The sequence below is a fragment of a genome, unplaced genomic scaffold (genome assembly GCF_019419815.1).
Source record: "Pyrus x bretschneideri cultivar Hongxiangsu unplaced genomic scaffold, Pyrus_bretschneideri_v1 Contig19, whole genome shotgun sequence".
NCBI classification, from domain to species: domain Eukaryota; kingdom Viridiplantae; phylum Streptophyta; class Magnoliopsida; order Rosales; family Rosaceae; genus Pyrus; species Pyrus x bretschneideri.
Genome location: NW_025999490.1, coordinates 1,046,546 through 1,059,204, shown reverse-complemented (window position 1 = coordinate 1,059,204; position 12,659 = coordinate 1,046,546). Strand labels below are relative to the sequence as shown.

Sequence of the window (12,659 nt, the reverse complement as noted above, 5' to 3'; positions counted from 1 at the left end):
AATCCAAGGAGAGTTAGCACCACTTGCATTGCTGCCTTCCGACTGATAGTTGAGGCGAGCATTACTACCCTTGGATGCAGTTGATGGGGTACCATCATCCACCAAAAAGCTACCTGTTAACGATGTTGTTACATCTTTAAAATCATAATCTGTCAAATAGCTCGGCTTCAACATGACAGTGCCTATGTCAATATCTCCAGAGAGCATTGCCACCACGCGTGACATAGATGGCCTTGTCATCGGTGATGCCTGCGTGCACATGAAAGCTGCTCTTATCAGTCTAGTCGCTTCAATTTCGTCAAACTCTGTCAATCTCGGATCCACCAACGCCAGAATTTGGTCGTTTTCATGCAGAGTCCATGTCTGAAAAACATTATGCCATGGTCCAAGGAAAGGGTGAATAAGTTTTGCACAACAATGCCAAAATAAAGCTAGGGGAATGCAATTCCTACCCATTCAAGAAGATAAATCTTTTCTGGATCTAAGTTATTGTTAGAGTTTGGTCTCCTGCTGGGGATCTACAAAGGAACGACTCCAATACTAAACACACCAGCCTTATCTGTCAAATGTCCACGCATTGCATACTCGGGTGCCAAATAGCCTCTGCAATGCAAGATAATCAAATGGTTGTACAATGTTTCTTGAGATCATTAGTCGCATTGTTAACATGATGTGTATTAAAATTTCATGCAAGTATAAGTGTGTGTGGCTATAATATATGTAACCTATGGAAAAACAATGAAGGATGGCTTACATTATCCTTGCAACCTGGGTGCTGATGTGGGTTTTCTTGTCATCATAAAGCTTTGGCAATTCAAAATTTGATATTTTTGGGGGGAGTTTTGCATCGAGCAAAATATTAATGGCTTTGACATCTTGATGTACAATCCTTGGCCTTGACTCCTCATGGAGGTAAGCAAGTCTTCTTGCTGTTCCCAACAATATATTGAATCAAGTAGGCCAGCCAAGGTGCAAGTTACTTGTCTTTGAAATATTAGTGAACACATCCAATCAAAATCAAGGCTCAATTTATTGACCCAAAAAGGCCTTATTAAATTATCTGAATTCTCTGAACACATTCTTAAATTTTAGTGGTGGGATCTCCATCCAGTGGTGGTGGTTCATGAACATATCTATAAACATTGTGTATGAATAACTAGGATATACATCGATCTGCTAAGGTGTATTCAAATCTGGCATGCCAGTCCCCTGCCCACTACCAAAAGCCAAAGCTAAAGTACAATTAGAATTAATTATTAAAATGTGTATTATATAAAAGGAAAGGGTCCAAAACAAGTACAAGGGTGCACAAAGGGGTAAAAGGAGCATGTGAAAATCCGTTCTCAATATTTATCACCTTCCTTCTCCTCTAATGTTAGCTAGCAGTGATTTGAGTGACGTTTACAGAAACACCACTTGCATTGCTGCCTCCCGACTGATAGTTGAGGCGAACATTACTACCCTTGGATGAAGTTGATGGGGTATCATCCTCCACCAAAAATCTACTTGTTAACGATGTTGTTACATCTTTAAAATCATAATCTGTCAAATAGCTTGGCTTCAATATGACAGTGCCTATGTCAATGTCTCCAAAGAGCATTGCAACCACGCGTGACATAGATGGCCGTGCCATCGGTGATCCCTGTGTGCACATGAGAGCTACTCTTATCAATCTAGTTGCTTCGGTTTCATCAAACTCTGTCAATCTTGGATCTACCAGCCCCAGAGTTTGGTCGTTTTCATGTAGAGTCCATACCTAAAAAAACATCATGCCACGGTCAAAGGAACGTATAAATAAGTTCTTCACAATAATGCCAAAATGAAGCTAAGCGAAAGCAATTCCTACCCATTCAAGAAGATAAATCTTTTCTGGATCCAAGTTATTGTAAGAGTTTGGTCTTCCGCTGAGGATCTCCAAAACAACGACTCCAAAACCAAACACATCGGCCTTCTCTGTCAAATGTCCAAACAATGCATACTCTGGTGCCAAATAGCCTCTACAATGCAAGATAATCAAATGGTTGCACGATGTTTCTTGAGATCATTAGTGGCATTATTAACATGATGTGTCTTATAATTTCATGCAAGTATAAATGTGTGTGGCTATAATATATGTAACCTATGGAAAAACAATAAAGGATGGCTTACATTGTCCCTGCAACCTGAGTGCTGATGTGGGTTTTCTTGTCATCATAAAGCTTTGCCAATCCAAAATCTGATATTTTTGGGGAGAGTTCTGCATCGAGCAAAATATTACTAGCTTTGACATCTCGATGTACAACCCTTGGCCTTGACTCCTCATGAAGGTAAGCAAGTCCTCTTGCTGTTCCCAACAATATATTGAATCGAGTAGGCCAGTCAAGGTGCAAGTTACTTGTTCCTGAAATATTAGTGAACACATCCAATCAGAAACATTTCTTAACAATTTTAGAGTGCTTGAAATTGCAAACAATGTTGTTTTTGTGCAACCTAAAGGTAGATAGGTTTGTACCAAAAAGTGCCTGATCAAGGCTCTTGTTTTCAAGATACTCATAAACCAAAATGTGGTGGCTGCTTTCAATGCAGCATCCATACAATTTCACTAAATTTCGATGTTGCACAGCAGATATGGTAGCAATTTCAGATACAAATTGCCTCTTCCCTTGGTGAGATGATACTGAAAGTTGCTTCACAGCCACTACTCTACCATCAGAAAGTGTACCCTACAATGTACACAGAAAGACAATTTCGTGATGTGAAAGGAAAGAAAACAAAAGCTATTTTCTTCTCTTGCTCTCTCTCCTTTCTCTTATCATTACTTCAAGTACATGATATTGATGTAATACGAATTTCACCTTATAAACGGGGCCATATCCTCCCTCTCCTAGCTTATTTGAAGGATTAAAATCTTCAGTTGCAGCTCTCAATTCAGCATAACTGAAAGTATATGGCCGGGGGCCTAATCCTAGAATATCTGCACATTCACAAAACAGTATGACGTAAGTTTTACTTTCGTGAAAGCATTCTTACTTCTGTGTGTTAATGTTAGAGCAGAGAAACTTGAATTGGGTACCAGTAATGATATGGTCGTTTACCTTCATCATCTTCTTTTTCTGATTTTTTCCTCCTCATATATAGAATTGCAAATATTAATAGCAAGCTCACAACTCCAACAAGAACTGCAATACCAACTGTCAACCCAGTCTTGCTCTTCTTTGTAAAATTCTTCTTTGTAAAATCTAAGTGATAAAACAGACGAATTCTTCAATGTCAATTAACAGCAGAAAAATACATTTAAACCACTCACAAGAAATCTTTATAAGTTAACACATACTATACCTGAAGTAGCATGGATAGCTGCTATTAGTGGGCAACAAGCCCCTTTACCAGCCCAGAACAGATGAATTTCAAGATAATTCTCTGACACGTTAACATTAAATTTTCTCACAACTGCTCGGTTAACACCACCTGCCTCCTTCGATATGTCAAAGTCCTTCATCCTGCGGGTACCCTGGCAACCAAATGAAGAGGTAGGTGATAATTCTAGTCTCCTTTAAATCACTGTCTTTAGTTAATGTAGCTTAAAACATCGAAAACCTGTCCAATGAGGTGTTTACTTCAAATAAGTTAAGAATTTTTATTCTATAAGCAGTCTTACCTGAATATAGATATCAAATACACGCCGTCCTAGACTTTGCCAAGTATGCGAATTCCAACTTTCATAAACCGTCTCTGCAAAGTGCAATGTTACAGTGTAGGGCCCATTCACAAGGCCCAGGCCATGGTATCTCAGTGATCCTGTGGACATTCTTGAAGTCTGGTAAAGCGCCGGGGTCACATCTGTTCCGGTGACTTGTGCAAGGGTCTTGTGCACCGATGCGGGGGGGTTACCTTCGTTAGAAAACGAACCGACATTGCTGACAGCCCAATTCTCTGTACTGGATACACTGAATGTTGCTGGACCAAGATTTGAGTATTCACTCTCATACAATATGCCGTCACTTCCCGTCATTTGCTGTCCACCACAGTTGATTGAGAAGCTTGCTGTAATACCAGAATCTACCCATGATTAGCGATGAAACTTCAAATTGAAGACTCAGACTAATGTTCTTCAGTCACATATTTCTAACCAGTTATGCGTATTACTGAACTTATGGAAACATGCTTGCTATCTATATCCATATGTATACATAACTAAAGAAGCAATGCCTTTTCCTCTAACAAGACGCTGCGTTAAAATAGTAAATGATGGGTGACATAAGAGCAGATTACATCGTGGGGTATTTCGATTGCATGGAAAATTTCTCTGGAGGCAATTCAATCCAGGAAGACTGCAAACACAGAGAAAAATTATTAGTTATCCAAATAGAAACATGTAGTGGGAGAGTAGTGATTGTATTGCTTGTCTAAAAAACGAGTAAGAGAAACTTCAACCCACGTTATGTTTGAACTGTCAAATGTGAAGTTGTTGACCACTAAGTTCCTGCATAAAATCATTAATCAATCAACATATGAAGAACTATATCTTTATCAAATGAAAATTCCATGTACAGTGAAAACGAATCTCAACGATAATTTTTTGTCCGAACATGTTCTGGTGATTTAAACTATAAAATGAACATGAAAGATAAAAGGAAACGTACAGTTGCGATGTTTTGTTCCCCCACTCGGGAAAGCTTCCTGATAAAAAATTGTAAGACAAATCTCTGCAAATAACAAAATAGAATCAAAAGACACAAAATGCATGAAAGTTATTAAGAACTTGTGTAAGATAGGATTAGAATGCTTACGATTATACGCAAACACATACATGCACCGTGCATTCTATATGACTACTTTAAGAAACGAGGACTTACATAGTCTGAAGTCCATCGCTCTTTTGGCTCGGAAGAGATCCGGAGAGACTATTGTTTCCAAGAAACCTGGCCATTTCGATTATAGTAGAAGGCACCCAGAAAAGAAAAGGAGATGAACAAACAAAAGGTCAGATGTGCACAAAAGGTCAGATCTTCAATCAAAGTAGGGAATGCTGAAGATTTGATAACTTATGTATGATAAGGCAAGAAAAAAATAATAATAAAGACGGGGATTACAAGGAATTAAGAGAACTCAAGTTGAACAAAGAACTTGGGAGTTGGCCTGTCAAATTGTTGAAACTCAGATCCCTGCAACACCAACGATAAGTTGAGAAGAGCAATCAGGATGAAAGAAAACTAATTGGTCTCGTTGGGACTCAAGCTTATATTTGCTGGTACGTACAGTGTCTGTAGACTTTTATATTCTCCAATATCAGATAGGATGGTACCAGTGATTAATGTGTTTCGTAGGTTTCTGTATTCCAAAAACATAAAATTTGATAAAAGTAGATGGAGTAAGATATCAAATTTGATGAAAGTATCTGGATCGATGAGAATCTTCACTTACAATTCAGTCAAGTTTTTCATATTTTTTATGAAATCCAGAGAAGAGCTCCCATTGTATATATCACCGATTCGCCTACATCATTATATGCAAAATAAACTGAAATCCCGTCTTCGGAGAAAGAGAGAGAGAATTACAATTTACTTACAGATACTTCAATGAGATCAGTTGAGAAAAGCTGGTTGGTATTGGGCCTTCGAAAGAGTTCCCTCGAAATCTCCTACAGAAACATATAAGAAGCTTGTGAACAAATTATCCATCTCTGGTCTGCTTTCATAAACTGCAAAAGATCAAAGGTTTCTCTACTTACAAAGAAGTGAGTTGTGTCCAATTCCCTATGAAATCAGGTATCTTTCCTGAGAAAGGATTGTCCGATGCCCAGCTAAAATTCAAAAAGTTGACTTATACTAAGCTCATCCAAGAAAAGGAATCTCAAAGTACTGGATAAACGAACAAATCTAAAATACGATTTAAGAGCCGTTCTTACAGGGCTTGCATCTTGGTGAAAATCATAAGGCAACTGATTAATACCGATTTCATACGATAAAGTGCAATTTTTGCTCATCCGTAAGGAATTAACGAAGCACTTACAGTTGCTCGAGCTTGACTAAATTACCAAGTTCTGGAGGGAGTGTTCCGGAGAAATTATTTGCTCCGATGTCCCTGCAAGTCATGTTGAACGGGCAAACACTTACTTGAAAGCAATTATTGAAGAGTGATAGAAGGTTGTGTTGAATTGTAAGTCTATAGCTGATTAGGAAATAAGCTGTGAATCAAATTTATGTATTCACTTGAGTTTAAAATACCAAGTGTGCAGCTCTAATGTAGTAAGGCAAATAATGCCAGGTGTAATGATCCTAGCAACTAGCTAGATGTAAGGCTGAGATTGTTTTGTGAAGAGAGAGAATCCACCTTGGATTCCAACTGTTATGTAAAGCACAGAGTGTGTGTGAATTGTAGAGAGATGAAGAGAATATGCTCTGCTAGAGAGAAACCTTCAGAATATTCTTCCATTGTTATCCTTCTTATTTTCTGTTCTTCGATTGTTCATTCATAACCAGATTTTTAGCTTATAACAACAGGTTCTGTATCTAATGTTTACGACACAAAATTTTATTGTACGCTCTCTAATTTTTCATGGCTTACAGCACAGTTAGCTCCTTAAGGTTTCCAAGCTCCTTGGGGATGGGCCCAGAGAATGGATTGAATTGAATATACCTGAATGGAGATAAGTACTGCATTATTGCCAATGAATTACATTACATAACAGGAAACTCGTACTTCATTATTCAATAAAAGCATAATGATTTTTTTGTAGATTACGGCATAAATAGTAACGAAAAGGTGTAAAGAACGTAACTGTAGATTATGATATTCAAAATGAAGTATACAAATTGCTACGGGTCTCATCACAAGTATGAGTACTTAAAGAAATGTTCTCTCACTACTTACAATCCAGTCAATGCAGACATATTGCCAATGAATGCCGGTAGGGGACCGGTGAAATAATTCTGATTGATCCTCCTACAAAAATTGAAAGGAAGTGTAATCGTTAACTCTTACAGTCATCCGTAAGGCATTAACATGTCATTCAAATTTGATGATTTAATGAAGCACTTACAGTTCCTTGAGCTTGACTAAATTACCAAGTTCTGGAGGGAGTGTTCCGGAGAAATTATTTGATCCGATGTTCCTGCAAGTCATGTTGAACGGGCAAACACTTACTTGAAAGCAATTATTGAAGAGTGATAGAAGGTTGTATTGAATTGTAAGTCTATAGCTGATTAGGAAATAAGATGTGTATCAAATTTGTGTATTCACTTGAGTTTAAAATACCAAGGGTGCAGCTCTAATGTTGCCAGGTGTAATGATCCTAGCAACTAGCTAGATGTAAGGCTGAGATTGTTTTATGAAGAGAGAGAATCCACCTTGGATTCTAACGGTTATGTAAGCACAGAGTGTGTGTGAATTGTAGAGAGATGAAGGGAATATGCTCTGCTAGAGAGAAATCTTCAGAATATTCTTCCATTGTTATCATTCTCATTTTCTGTTCTTCGATTGTTCATTCATAACCAGATTTTTAGCTTATAACAACAGGTTATGTATCTAATGTTTACGACACAAAATTTTATTGTACGCTCTCTAATTTTTCATGACTTACAGCACAGTTAGCTCCTTAAGGTTTCCAAGCTCCTTGGGGATGGGCCCAGAGAATGAATTGAATTGAATATACCTGAATGGAGATAAGTACTGCATTATTGCCAATGAATTACATTACATAACAGGAAACTAGTACTGCATTATTCAATAAAAGCATAATGATTTTTTTGTAGATTACGGCATAAATAGTAGCGAAAAGGTGTAAAGAACATAACTGTAGATTATGATATTCAAATTGCTACGGGTCTCATCAGGAGTATGGGTACTTAAAGAAATGTTCTCTCACTACTTACAATTCAGTCAATGCAGACATATTGCCAATGAATGCCGGTAGGGGACCGGTGAAATAATTCTTACTGATAGTCCTACAAAAATTGAAAGGAAGTGTAATCGTTAACTCTTAATCTTACAACATCACCATATTTTTGTTGAAATCCCACATCGGCTAGAGAAATAAAAAAAGAAGAGTTTAAATATCCAAATCCCACTTCAACTAATGATGAACCCCTTCAAGATAAACCCCACACCTGACGGATTGTGCAGGTGGTGATTATCAAGTTGGAGACAGTATCGGTGTTGTTGGAAGCGAGCTTTTGGCCCGTGTCTCTGATAATTCTACAATTTTTAATATCCAATATAAGATTTTGATGAACCGAAAACAGATAAGGGAGTTGAAAAAAATTCATACAAATATGTGAGATATCTCAGAGCCACAAATTCTTTTGGAAACACCCCTCGTTTGTTAAGAGCATACACTTGCCTGGAAAGCAAAAAGATTGAACATTTAGAACTACATAAAATGGAGCGACACAGTCAAATTATGACGTTAACATATATAGGTAGCAAGTGAAAAATCAGCAGTGGCATGGAAATGTTGTTCATCAAGAGAGAGTAGTTTAACATACAGTTGGGTAATGTGGCATGTAGCATTATTGTCGTAAGAACAGTTGCAAACGATGCCTGGGTTGATATCGGCGCTATAAATGTCGGTGCCGTTGATGGCATATCCACTGCAGGGTTCTCCACTGATATTCCACTGCCCCGGCACTGCTTGTGTGTCCCATTGTTCAAATATTGAGTTCAACGCCCTCACTGCACTCTCAGTTAATTCAGTCCTTGTGTGTATTAGATTATATCACCACATAATTTGACTGGTGTTACCACTTACCAGACTATCTTGAACCAAACGAAAGATCAAATTGATTATTACAAAGGAAAATTACCCTTAATTTTTGGATGTTTTGTATATGGGAAGAAAATTACCCTTAATTTTTACAAATAAGTTCTTCGAAACTTCATTTCATATTGTTGAAGAACACTAAAATGTCATTTTGTTGAGGGAAAAAAACCCAGTTCCTGGTCAAAAACACTTAAATGTGGCAAAGTGTGTGTGTGTGTGTGTGTGTGAGAGAGAGAGAGAGAGAGAGAGAGAGAACCTTCAGATGGATCAGTGGTAGCATTTTGAGCAAAGGACAGCTGAAACCAGAAGCAGCTGAGGAAGCAGAGTAATAGTATCCTCATCATCAACTTTATCTTCATATTGTACATGTGCAGAACTTGCTCTCCTCGACGGCGTGAACTTAAACAACCAACACTTGTATTCCGACTGGCTGAATCATGCATTGCATGTAAGAAGCAGACCATTGGATTTTAGTCATATATTGACAACGTATACATATATAATATAGGATAAATTACAAAAAATTACATGTCAAATCACAATCTCATATTTCATATTTTAAATATTGCAATGTCATTTCTCAATTTATGAATTTATTGCAATATTAGGCCTCTGTTAAATTTTCTGTCAATCTGACTGTTAAATGATGGGAGAAACAAGACCCACTTTTCTCCCAACTGCAATAAAAAATTAATTAATTATTAATAAATTATTAATTTTTTATTTGACAATTAAATTAACTAAAAAAAAAAAACCTCTCCTCCTTGTTCCCTGGAAATCGTCCCCTTTCCTCCTCCCATCACTCCTTCCTCCGCTCCCCTTCTTCCTCGTCCTCCTTAAATACAGCTAATTTTCGTCCTTCTCCGGGAACAACTGATACACCGCCGATCGCAAAACGCAGGTGGGTTTCGATGGCAAACCAAAACCAGACCCCAAATAAGTGGGTTTTGATGGCAAACCAAAACCGGACCCTCATCTTGCTCCAACAGTCTTTACATAAAACTAATTTGATTTCTTCATCATAAGTTCACTCAGATTTCGGAAAACTGAGCATCAGAAACCATCCCCTTATCCTTTTCCCTCTCTTCAAATCCCATCACCGACTGGGGCTTTCGCCCCACTGCCATTTCTTCAATTTCTTCTTCTTCACCATTTTTCTAAGAAAAACCACTAAATAAAATTGCAAAGGGAGAGTTCCAGGAAGCCAAAACGACGAACCCCACAAAAACAAAACCCAAAACGAAAAACACAAATACAAACCCAGAAAATGCAAGAAATTAGAGAATTTTTTTTTTTTTTTAAATTAGAGAAATTAAATTTTTCAAAAATTCAAGAAGTGGCCATTTGAAAATTCGCCCAGAACTCCGGATTTTCGAAATCCTCCATAATATTAATTGAAGAATGGAAGTTCATAACAGTCAAATTTATTTCTTTTTCCTTCCCCTTTTTTTTTCCCATTTTCTGGGTTACCACCACTTCTACAGATTCGCTTCCCCGATGTGTGTCAACCTCTACACCTTCTCATTTCCGTCTCCGTCCGTTCGGTTCTCCATCAACCACCATTCGATTTCTACTAACCATCATTCGAATCGATCCACTGCCGTTTCAAAGAAAACCGGACCGATTTTGATGCCGAACAAGACATGTATGTGCTCGCCGACGTCGTAGCCAGATCATTTCGTTGCAACCCCCACAAGAACCAGGGAGGGAGTCAAAACACCGGATCTTTCCCGTCGAACAGATTGAATATGTGCCGATCTGATATGACGAACTCGCTGGTCCGAATCGGTGGACTCGAAGGCGGCGGATGGACGAGGAAAAAGGGGGACGGATGAGGGATTGAAGGGGACGAATGAGGAAGAAGGGGGACGGAGGAGGGGGGGGGGAGGAGACGATTTCTGGGGAAATGACGAGAGTTTTTTTTTAATTGTTAAATAAGAATTAGTAATTTATTATTAATTAATTAATTTTTTATTCCTACCATATCATCATTTAACAGTTAAATTAACAGAAAATTCAACCGAGATATGACATTGCAATATTTAAAATATGAGGTGTGAAATTGTGGTTAGACCGATAGTTAAGCTCGTTGATCCGCCCGGGATGTGACAGGTTATGTGACCGACTATGACAAAGTAATTTGGCTTTTCTATACACGTTTTCCTCTGATAGTTGAAAACATTTATCCTACAAAGCTTTTTCGGAGAGTAATTCTCACACAACAAGGTTTGTCACACATTACTTTTTATTTCTAACTATTAAATTGAATAAATCAAACATAACCACCGAATGTGTAAGAGGTTAAAAAGGGTTTGTGTTTATCATTTCTTTTTCTTTTCCTTTATTATCAAATTAGGAAACTATTTTTGAAAAAATAATTTTCACACACTTTTTCTCTTCATCTATACTTTTTGTTTGTTCATGAATTTTGGACCGAATAAGATAGAGAAAAATCAAGGAACAAAAATAAGCTGGAGGGTGCGTTTGGGCAAAATCATTTATGACCTAGCAAGTAGTTACAATAAGTAAAAAAATATTATGCCTTTAGTATTACGATGATGTCCCTTCACATTTTAAAGAAAGTCTCATGTTTAAATCTCCAAATAATTATACTTTATCTACTATGTGAAATCGAGTAACTTTACTCCCTGAAACTCAAAATTCGTTATACTTTGACTTGTGAGATCAAAATCGAGTTTCAAGGGATGTAGCTAAAAATAAGCCTAAATAAAAATGTTATTGCATTTGATCCAAACTCGTTGGTCTTCCATCTTCAATCAACAACTTTATTTTCTCCACCGATCATCACTCCCCCGTCACCCCTTCCCTCTCCTTTCCTCCCACGGAGAAGAGATGCAGACGCAACTGTTGCATACAGCAGGTTTCAGCCAAAATTTTCTCTTCCCTAGTCCCAACCACAGCATGTAACATGCTTGGTCGTGGAACACCACCGTGCAAAGCCCTGGCCAGCTCACAGATAGCAGGTCATGGACACAATCATGTGAACTTGTTTAACGAATGCATGATGGAGTTTGCAAGCCGCGGAAGTCTTGGCACACCAAGACTTAGATATGTTTTATATTTTGTTCGAATGAAAATGGGTTGTAGAAATTATGGGTTGCAGCAAAGACTTTGAATTATAGGTCTTCGGCGTCCATTATGGGTTGTAGAAATTCACAACCTATCATCTTATTTACTCTTCTTTTATTGTGGTATTAAATTACGAAAACGGATTTAGATATGTTTTATATTTTTTTCGAATGAAAATGGATATAGATGTGTCGGGTTGAACAAGTTTACAAGTCCATCGCCTACTCCACACTTGCTGGTACTCTTGACTTGGATATGATTGTCGTGTTGTTATTTACATATTTTCTACGTAATGGAAATGTTATTAACACTCCAAAAATCGTCATTGCCACGCTAGTCGCTTTCTTACTTGTTTTTCACTAAAGGGAAATACAGAGATCTTTCTATGGAAGTTTCCGAATTCTTATGAAGCTGTGTAGGACCAAATGAAAACGCATGCATGATGGAGATTGCTAGCCGCAGAAGTCTAAGCACAGCAATTAGTCTTTGGTGGAAAATCTATATGCCGCGGAGACTTTGAATAGTGAGTCTTCTCTAGCATTTGTTAGAGAGTAGAAAAATATCATAATTGACGACAACAAAATCCAGACAACAACAAAGACTCTGGTTTACAGCGACGAGAGGTAGAGAGACATAATTCCGATGTTTGTTTCAATAACGCAGTGCAAGAATATTTGTATAGAGAAATTTTTTGAAATGTCATATGAATTCTTACACATTTTTCAATTTGTTATACAAACTAAAATTTTAAGCAATTTTTCATACCAACTTTCCAAAATCGTAAATTTGTAATCCCGTGCAAATTCTGTTAAGTTTTCCATCATGTGCC

General features: G+C 37.6%; 1 protein-coding gene across 1 annotated transcript in view; it reads right to left on the bottom strand.

The window, feature by feature from the left end:
- Positions 1-1,233: 1,233 nt before the first annotated feature.
- The window catches only part of LOC103933262 (probable LRR receptor-like serine/threonine-protein kinase At1g56140), a 99,284-nt gene continuing 87,858 nt past the window's right edge, over positions 1,234-12,659 (bottom strand). Inside the window, exons 4-29 of the mRNA XM_048582766.1 lie at positions 8,997-9,170; positions 8,466-8,652; positions 8,249-8,320; positions 7,854-7,925; positions 7,562-7,633; positions 7,022-7,093; positions 6,853-6,924; positions 6,547-6,618; positions 5,992-6,063; positions 5,711-5,782; positions 5,549-5,620; positions 5,404-5,475; positions 5,239-5,310; positions 5,073-5,144; positions 4,836-4,901; positions 4,623-4,685; positions 4,418-4,462; positions 4,252-4,310; positions 3,638-4,023; positions 3,319-3,490; positions 3,075-3,218; positions 2,835-2,953; positions 2,492-2,702; positions 2,149-2,380; positions 1,847-1,997; positions 1,234-1,756 (exon numbers count right to left, since the gene is read on the bottom strand). Coding sequence (XP_048438723.1) covers positions 1,376-1,756; positions 1,847-1,997; positions 2,149-2,380; positions 2,492-2,702; positions 2,835-2,953; positions 3,075-3,218; positions 3,319-3,490; positions 3,638-4,023; positions 4,252-4,310; positions 4,418-4,462; positions 4,623-4,685; positions 4,836-4,901; positions 5,073-5,144; positions 5,239-5,310; positions 5,404-5,475; positions 5,549-5,620; positions 5,711-5,782; positions 5,992-6,063; positions 6,547-6,618; positions 6,853-6,924; positions 7,022-7,093; positions 7,562-7,633; positions 7,854-7,925; positions 8,249-8,320; positions 8,466-8,652; positions 8,997-9,170 — 3,254 coding nt within the window. The 3' untranslated portion in view covers positions 1,234-1,375. The remainder of the gene's footprint in view (positions 1,757-1,846; positions 1,998-2,148; positions 2,381-2,491; positions 2,703-2,834; positions 2,954-3,074; positions 3,219-3,318; positions 3,491-3,637; positions 4,024-4,251; positions 4,311-4,417; positions 4,463-4,622; positions 4,686-4,835; positions 4,902-5,072; positions 5,145-5,238; positions 5,311-5,403; positions 5,476-5,548; positions 5,621-5,710; positions 5,783-5,991; positions 6,064-6,546; positions 6,619-6,852; positions 6,925-7,021; positions 7,094-7,561; positions 7,634-7,853; positions 7,926-8,248; positions 8,321-8,465; positions 8,653-8,996; positions 9,171-12,659) is intronic.